The sequence below is a fragment of the Suncus etruscus genome, chromosome 1 (genome assembly GCF_024139225.1).
Source record: "Suncus etruscus isolate mSunEtr1 chromosome 1, mSunEtr1.pri.cur, whole genome shotgun sequence".
NCBI lineage: Eukaryota > Metazoa > Chordata > Mammalia > Eulipotyphla > Soricidae > Suncus > Suncus etruscus.
Genome location: NC_064848.1, coordinates 114,627,423 through 114,636,842, shown reverse-complemented (window position 1 = coordinate 114,636,842; position 9,420 = coordinate 114,627,423). Strand labels below are relative to the sequence as shown.

Below are 9,420 nucleotides of genomic sequence, written 5' to 3'. Positions count from 1 at the left end.
GCGCGGCCCCTCCCCGGCCGGCGGGCGGAGGATGCTCGCAGGCGGCGGCGGCGGCGGCTCCCGGGAGGGAGGGAGGGAGGGAGGGAGGGAGGGGTGCCTCTCTGCTGCCCCTAGCGGCCGCGGCACGCAGCGCGCCCACCCCGACCGCCGGCTCCCGGCGCCCGGCTCCGGCGCCCAGCCCGAGCGCCGGCCCCGCCTCCGCGCTCGCTTCTCTCCTCCCAGTCCTCCGCCCTCGCTCGCTCGCTCGCTCGCTCCCTCCGCCCGGCCGGCCGCCCTCCCCCTTTCAGAACACTCAATGTCGGAACGTTCCGAAGATGACGTCGGAGCGTTCTCGAATCCCGTGTCTCTCGGCTGCTGCTGCCGAAGGAACAGGGAAAAAGCAACAAGAAGGAAGAGCAATGGCGACACTGGATCGCAAAGTGCCCAGTCCGGAGGCGTTTCTGGGCAAACCCTGGTCCTCCTGGATCGACGCCGCCAAATTGCACGGCTCGGACAGTAAGAAACCCCTTCCGCCGCCTCCTCCTCTGCCTTTGAGTCTCCCTCCTGTAACCTTTCCATTCACCTAGAGCCACTGGGAGGAAAAAGTGTGTGTGTGCGGGAGAGAGTGGCCCCCGGCGTCCTCCATGCTTCTGCCTCTCGAAATAAATACACCCAGACACAGACCATCAGTGCACCGAGGCCCGGCTGCCAGCGCTGTCCGTCTGTCTGTCTGTCCGTCCGTCTGTCTGTCTGCCTGCCTGCCTGCCTGCCTGCGCCCGGCTCCCCCATGGAAGCAAGCCTGCCTGCCTGCATGCCCGCCCGCCCGCCCGCCCGCCTGCCTGCCTGCCTGCCTGCGGGGTGGGCTTTCCCAGCCCCACCGTGATTGGGTTTTAAAGGCTATACTCTGTTGCTTGCTTGCTTGCATAGTTAGGTTTTTTTTTTTTTCTTTACCTATCTGGGCCAGGTAGATGGATGGAAACCCAGACTTGGGAGGAAAATGTTGCATTGTCAATTTTGGGGGAAAGATTCTCATAGACAGAATTTATATCGATCTGTTTGCAAATAAAACTCTCCCTCCCCCCTTGACTTTGGTTCAATCCCCCCTCCCCGTTTTTTCTCTCTCTTTTTATTTTCTCATTTTCTTTTCTCCTTTTCTTTTTCATCTGCAGATGTAGATTTAGAAGAGGCTGGAAAAGAGGGTGGAAAAAGCAGGGAGGTTATGAGGCTTAATAAAGAAGGTAAGTGGAGCAACTGGCATTTTAGTGTTAGCATGTGTGGCAGAATCTTCATAGGATTTCGAATCTGATGTGAATTGTTCTGCTGGGTACAGGGTGACTAAGGCTTGTCCAAAATCCAGCATGCCCAGGTGACTACTCTTTTACGTTAACTTCTTTCAAAGTCTAAACCCAACTAGGAGATTTGGGGGTGGGGTGGTTGGGGTGGGGAGCAAGGGGTGAGAAGGGTGAAGGCAGAAGTTTTGCTGCACTTCAACTGGAGCTCGCATGTGGATGCCTATCTGCCATTGGTCTTTGGAGCATCATTATCAAATGATGGGGGTGGGGGAGGATGAAAGTCTCTAAGATTGGGGCTGCCTTCACAAATCTCCCAGCACCTCCCTTTTGAGGAAAAACTCAACAGTTGAATGAACCACACCTGGCCAGTCATTCCAACAGCTACTTCTCTACTCTCCCGAAAACCATTGTACCTGGAAAAACCTTGGCAGAAAGTCACATTCGGCCCACTGGGCACTTGATCAGAATTTTATATGGTGATTGGGGTCTAGGGCATCAGAGAGTGTACACTCTCTCACAGCATCTCCTCCCTCCCTCCAGTCAGTGGGCCCTTCCCTGTTTCCTGGGCATGAAAATTCAGTGCCTGAATGAATGGGACACAGTGAGTAGAGAAGTCGCCCCAGACAGACTAAGGCGGGCCAGTGAAGCCACAGTTTGCTGGAATTGGGCATCGAACACACATGGATGTCGTAAATAAGTCATATCCTGTTCTCATTTGCAAGCCTGCCATATGTAACTCTGGCCTATGGGCTTCAGATGGGGCAATTCCAGAGTCAGCTTTCTGCTAAACAAATGGAAGGGTTCCTTTGAATTGTAATTTACTCACTGGTATCTTGCGAGCATGTCTACTGAAATTGGGGTGGGAGGAAGAAACAGGCTGGTAGAAGAGTTTGAAAGAGTTGAGCCTTAAATAGGCCCGAGGAGCATTGCTCATCCAAAATGAATGGAGGAAAGGACATTGCATCCCTAGAATGTCCCCCTCCTATACCATATATCATCAAGGAAGGCAGCTGAAATTCACTTGGAGTGATGGACTTCATTTTGTGAATTGACACTCAACACTGTTGATTTTCTGCGCCTGATTTTTTTGCCTGATCCTTTAGTGAAAAGAAAATTGGTGCATTAGGAAAAGTAACATGGAGGTTTAAATAGATACATAGTCAAGGACAGTTCTCTAGATAGTGTTGCTACTAATTAAGCGCTGTGATTGGGAATGAAACCTTATTCTAAAAATGTTTGCTTGGGACAGGGAGCTTGCCTTGCATGTGGCTGACCCGTGTTCAGTTCCCCCAGCACCCCATATGGTCTTCCAAGCTTACTAGGAGTGATTCCTGAGTGCAATGCCAGGAGTAAGCCCTGATCACTGCTGGGTGTGGCCCAAATCCAAAAGTAAACAAATAAGTCAGAGCCCAGAAAAAAAGAAAAAAAATGTGTCTTTAAGATGCATAAGGGAATGATATCAAAAGGCTTTCTTATAAAGTAGCAGCTTATGAGAGCTACATGTCATGTCCAATGTATCACTAGAGATTGCTTTTTTTTTTGGTTTTGGGTCACACCTGGGGGTGCGCAGAGTTACTCCTGGCTCTGCACTTGGAAATTACTCCTGGCAGACTCAGGGGACCATATGGGACGCAGGGATAGAACCCAGGTCAGCCGAATGCAAGGCTAATACCCTACCGACTATGCTATTGCTTCTTCAGCTCCGAGATTGTTTTTCTTCACTGATTCTTGAGATCTTTTAAGAGCGTATGGGACTTGATTATAAGATCACTAACAGTTAAAAAGTTTCCACTTTTCATTTTTTCATTCCACATTTCACTTCTTTGAAAAAGGAAGATGAGTTTGTGAAAACCTTTAAGTTTGAGTTGAATAAAAGTCATGAATATATGCCATATAGCACATGCCAATATTATAGTATATGACATTGGCACCTCTCAGGCCTTAGGCTAATTATGACTATACCACGCAAAATTTATATTCTTTTTTTTTTTTTTTTTTTTGGTTTTTGGGTCACACCTGGCAGTGCTCAGGGGTTATTCCTGGCTCCAGGCTCAGAAATTGCTCCTGGCAGGCACAGGGGACCATATGGGGCGCCGGGATTCGAACCGATGACCTCCTGCATGAAAGGCAAACGCCTTACCTCCATGCTATCTCTCCGGCCCCAAAATTTATATTCTTGTTCTTTCTTTTATTTAAATATTCTTGTCCTCAGATTCTCTATGCTTAATGTGAAATAGTTTCTTTAAGGAAAAATGAAAGGCCCTCTTTTCCTCAGAAGTTACAAGTATATATCTTGCTTATTACATCCTTTGTCCTATGAAGGTACAAAGATTTAGCTCTTAATTATATGCATTTGTATTAAGGACACCCACTGTTCAGTGTACATGCAATTGCTGAGTTCACAAAAAATAGCCATGTATGGGCTGAAATCTCTTTGTTCATGGATCTGGTGAAGCAGAATTGGATTAACAACTCTTGAAAATCTTCCTGGTATTTGCACAACATTTTCTTTGTAGATAGTCTTATGTATACTAAATGTATATTCCCCGGTAATAAACAGTTTAAAGGTTCTGGGTTAGAGTGTTACGTTACAAGGATCTCCAGCATTTTAAGTCTCCTAAGTCTCATCACAGCCTTCTTGTTGGAGTCCACCTACAGAAGGTGTTGTGAGGATGTGTATTTGTGATAGAGTCACTGCAGGTTACAAAGTCTCCTAAGTGAGAATGTGCCATTGACTGATACTACAGAGTTGCATATGGTTTATTGGTATTAAACAAGGCATAAGGTGAAATTGGCTTTCATAGCAATGAGTGAATAAAAAGTTTTTGAATTCTAACTGAGAAATGATAGACTGACCTATCATTTTATGTGACTTCCTTTTTTTAATGGCGATAAGTGTTATATAAAATGTACTATTTTAGTACATTTAAACAGTAAAATTTAGCAGTCCTAAGGACATTAGTAATACTGGACAGTCATCCCCATGATAGACTTTCCAAACTTGTTTTATCCTTCCAAACAAAAACTGTGCATGTTCTGTAGTCATTCTTCATTTTTTCCTCCTTTCACTTCTGATAACTTCTGTTTTCCTGTCCTTTTTAAGTTGCTTCTTCTAAATAACATTATAGCAATTTGACCCTTTATATGTTGCTTATTTAATTTTGCATATTGTTTTCCTGATTTGTTTATTCATTCAGTCATTGTATCTCTCGGAACTTGGTTATTTTTTATGGCTAAATAATATTCCATGTATGTATACATCCTGTTTTGTTTGTCCTCCAATCTGTTGATGGCCATGTAGTTGTTTGTACCTTTTGACTAAAGTGAATAATTCTGCTATGCATTTTTGTGATTGAATTTTTTTTTTTGGCCACCACAGTGACGCTCAGGGGTTACTCCTGGCTGTGCACTCAGAAATCACTCTTGGCTTGGGGGACCATATGGGATGCAGGGATTGAACTGCAATACGTTGTAGGCTAGCATTCACAAGGCAGACGCCTTATGGCTAGCGCCACCGCTCCGGCCCCATAATTGAATATTTTTCTATAGACTAAGCTCAGCGAGGGCAGATAGACTGGGAAAGGATTCTTTTCCCTCCAGCTTCCATTTGGCTAAAACTGTTACATAACTGTAACTAAGAAGACATGGAAGACTTTTTGAATACACCAACTATTTTTTGTTTGTTTGTTTTTGTTTTTGTTTTTTTGGTCATACCCAGCAGCGCTCAGTGGTTCCTCCTAGCTCTACTCTCAGAAATCGTTCCTGGTGGGCTCGGGGACCATATAGGATGCCAGGATTTGAACCACCGTCCTTCCGCATGCAAGGCAAATACTTTACCTCCATGCTATCTCTCAGGCCCCATAAACCAACTATTATAGTATAGTTTCTTCATCTCATTCTTTTCACCTGTTTTATTTTCATTCTCCACCTGTATTTGTCAACAATATTAATGGAATGCTGTAAGGCAGTGGTCCTCAAACTATGGCCTGCGGGCCACATATTGTATTTGTATCTGTTTTGTTTTTTCATTGCAAAATAAGATATATGCAATGTGCATAAGGATTCATTCATAAGTTTTGTTTTTACTATAGTCAGACCCTCCAATGGTCTGAGGGACAGTGAACTGGCCCCCTGTTTAAAAAGTTTGAGGACCCCTGCAAGGTCTCTATCAGAAAATCTTTGTTTTTTTTGTTTTTGGGCCACACCCCGGTGATGCTCAGAGTTACTCTTGGCTCTTCACTCAGAAATGGCTCCTGGCAGGCTTGGGGGACCATATGGGATGCCAGTAATCAAGCCTGCATCTGTCCCAGGTCAGCCACATGCAAGGCAAATGCCCTAATGCTGTGCCATCTCTCCAGACCCAGAAAGTCTTTGATATTATTGCTTCATTCAAAGCTAGCTAAAATCTATCTCAAGTGGTACAGCACATACCTTAAAAGTATAAGGCCCTGGATTCAGTGCCCTACTAGGTATGCCCCTATTCCAACACATCCTAATTTAAAAGGAGGGAAAAAGCACCAGATTACAAATCAAGAATTTGAAAAATACTTTTGAACCTTGTAAAATCATCTAGGCTCGGAAGGGCCTGCTAACACACTGCTTGGATGAGATCTTACAGAGTTGTGTCTCTTACTCTATACAGGGCCAGAGCCATGGGTGGAGGAGAGGGCTTTGGGCCAGCCCCATACATTCCCATTATGACACTGGGAATACTGTTTCCTTCTCTGGGCATATTCTCTTACTTGTTAAGTAAAGGAATGGGATTTAACATTCCCAAAGGTTTCTTTGAGACTGCTGAACCTAAGTTACTCTAGTGTATGTGTGTGCATATTCCTGACAGACTAGATTTGCTATTACAGTGCTGGGCATCAAACTTAGGACCTCGCCCATGAAAGCCAAATGCTCTGCCACTGAGCTGTTTCTCCATCCCAGATAGGCTGGGTTTTTATTTATTTAGTCCTCCCAGGTAATGCTCAGAAGGCTGGGCCCTCACCAGTGATTCTCAGACAAGTGGGCTGCTGATTTAATACAATGGCCTGTGTATGTGATTTTGGTTGGATTCTGTGGTGTCAGGGTTAACTGGACTGCCCTAGCAGTGCTAGGGCCTTGTAATAAATTAAGGTGCTTGAGCAAACCATGTAGTATGAGGTACCAGTTTGGGTTGGGTGTCTACTAGGCATGTACCCTAATTGCTGTTCAATCTCCCAGCCCCAGACAGGCTGTAAAGAAATGTTAAAAAAAAAAAAGAAAAGAAAAGAAAACAGGGGCCGGAGAGATAGCATGGAGGTAAGGCATTTGCCTTTCATGCAGAAGGTCATCGGTTCGAATCCCAGTGTCCCATATGGTTCCCCATGCCTGCCAGGAGCAATTTCTGAGCATGGAGCCAGGAGTAACCCCTGAGCACTGCTGGGTGTGACCCAAAAACCACAAAAAAAAAAAAAAAAAAAAAAAAAGAAAAGAAAACCAAGTACTCATTTTAAAAACTACTTAAACTACTATGTACTAGCTTTTTTTATTTTCTCATTTTATAACCTCTATGGCAAAAATCACTACATCTCATACACAAGCACATTCTGCTATAGTTTGCAAATGATATTGGTGCTTTAAGAAAACTGAGGGTCTGGGTTCAGAACTCCACGGAGAAGGAGCACTTGGAAAACTTATTAGCCAAAGCTGAGTTGTGAAATGCACTGATAATCAAAAATACAAGCTAAACTTGTCATTGGGCCAACCTTTGAAAATAATTTTTCTCTCTAGACTCCTAGATGTATCTGAAGACTGTTTTTCATACTAATTTGAGGAAATCTGATTTTGAAAGATGTTCCTCTTTTTGATGGCCTCGACTAAACTTTTTTTTTAGAAGTTAATTCAGGGCCAGAGAGATAGCATGGAGGTAGGGCATTTGTCTTGCATGCAGAAGGACAGTGGTTCGAATCCCAGTATCCCATATGGTCCCCTGAGCCTGCCAGGAGCGATTTCTGAGCATAGAGCCAGGAATAACCCCTGAGTGCTGCTGGGTGTGACCAAAAACCAAAAAAAAAAAAAAGTTCATAAATATGGAAAAGGGTTATAGGACTCGTAAGTTGTCCTTACTTATAAAAAATGGAATTAATAACAGGTTGTCATGAGAATTAATTGAGATAATTCCAAAAGCCTTAGCTAGCATACAATAAGTTTAAAATGAATAGCTGATTTTGTTCTTTTAAGATGTTGTGATCATTATTATTTATTAATGAAGCAAGCACTAGAAAACTTTATTTAATCATAAAACCAGATTTGGGGTTAATCAGGTATGTATAGAAAAGATAAACTCTGAGGCTGGAGCAATAGCACAAGTAGGGTGTTTGCATGCAGCTGACCCAGGTCTGATCTCCAAGATCCCATATGGTTCCCCAAACCCTCTAGAAGTGATTCCTGAGCACAGAGCCAGGATTAACCTCTGAGCACCATCAGATATGTCCCCACCCCGGCCAAAAAAATAAAGAGAGAGAGAGAGAGAAAGAGAGAGAGAGAGAGAGAGAGAGAGAGAGAGAGAGAGACCAAAAAGAAAAAGATGGACTGTTTCTAAGATAGAGTATATCAAAAATTTCATTTTAAAAGTGAATCCTTTTATCATATTTTTAAAACACTAATGATTTTAGAAAACCAGTGCCTATGATACCATCATTTTTAGTGGCATTTAGTTAATGTTTGGTCATCAGTACACTTTGTTGGAAAATAAAACCTAGGCAGTTTCAGGCATGTAACTAAGATGCATTTATGAGTTCTTTCTGGGACCTGGGAGGTCTAAAAATAATTTTTAAATGATTGGTAAGTGGTTTTACCTGCTCTCTCAGAAAAGAAAGACCTCAATCAATCCTTGTTTGGGTCTTTTGGAAGCAACCATGGTTATTTCAGGCATTTATGTCTGTTTTTTAATGTTCCCAGATGTTTGATTTGATGTAGGTAAAGTGATGGAATGCTTCCAATTTAAGAATAGTTTGGTTGGCTGGTCAGATCTTGCGGTGACTGTAAGAGTTTGCTGTTCTCAGATGCTGGTAGAATTGCACTAGTCCAGAAAAGGAAGCAGGGGGCATGGAAATGTGTTGGGTGCAGAGTTAAGAGTTATGAAGTTTAGGTTTAATGGTGGCAAATTGGAGGGAAAGAGAGCAGCTGATGCGAGAATGAAATGTTCTCAGAGTCCCCACTGGGGAAGTCAGCGACAAGTGGTAGAGATTTATGGGAAGCTGCAGAAGGGTTCCCTTCATCATTATATAGACAGCTCTGTTATCTATGCTAATGGGAGAAGGGAAGGCACTGAGTCCACAGATTACACAGATAAACTTCATTTTCACCATTAATTTCAACTTCTTTCTCCATTAAGTTTCTCTTCCTCCTCTTTGGCTCACAAGCAACATTTGTCCATGTTGGCATTTCATTATCGTCTCTCTTCTCTTGCCCAGTGTTTGGGGTGAAAGGACAAGACAGAGTGGCCTAAAGGTGCTTGGGAGACGAGATGAAGAGGGAGGAGAGGAGTTGTAATGGCTGAGAACATGAGGAAGCTGGTCTCATTCAGGAGCAATGACTTCCTGGACAAGGAGCGTCACTGTAACCCAGGCAGAAAACTGAGGGAGGCAATGTTTCAAAACCACTTAATTTTGAAAATACAATATTTTGAAAATGTTTCTATACATGAATATTTCCTGGTAGAGAAACTGTCTCTGGTTCCAGCTAAGTAGGAAGTAAGGCAATGTGGTCATACCTGGAAACACTGGATGTGGAATACTTTCCGGGCAGCTATACTAGGGAAAGTCCTTATCTTGTGTCTTCTGGGAGAATATGTATTTCAGTGAGAGGAGGACTTTATACACACACACTCTCTCCTCACACATACACACACACACCTTTGCCAACACAATCTTACCACACCATATTTAAATGAGTGTTTTTTAAAGTCCAGTGAGGGAGCAGAGAGAAAGTAGACACTTGCCTTACACACAGCTGGTCAGAGTTTGATTCCTGACACTGGCTTTGGTTCCTCTACTCATCTTGAGCATTCACCAGAAGGAAGGCCTGAACATCAATGGTGTAGCTCAAAATCAAAACAAACCACCAGACAAATGAGTTCGAGCAATAGTACAGCAGGTGCATGTACCAGGCTCAATCCTTG

The 9,420-nt window shown here is 43.6% G+C and overlaps 1 protein-coding gene across 2 annotated transcripts in view; it reads left to right on the top strand.

Annotated features, from left to right (window-relative positions):
- Positions 1-236: 236 nt before the first annotated feature.
- ATXN7L1 (ataxin 7 like 1) overlaps positions 237-9,420 on the top strand; it is a 280,604-nt gene continuing 271,420 nt past the window's right edge. For both annotated transcript variants that reach the window (XM_049783154.1, XM_049783169.1), the window contains exons 1-2: positions 237-495; positions 1,149-1,217. In XM_049783154.1, the coding sequence (XP_049639111.1) occupies positions 315-495; positions 1,149-1,217 (250 nt within the window). In that variant the 5' untranslated portion in view covers positions 237-314. The remainder of the gene's footprint in view (positions 496-1,148; positions 1,218-9,420) is intronic.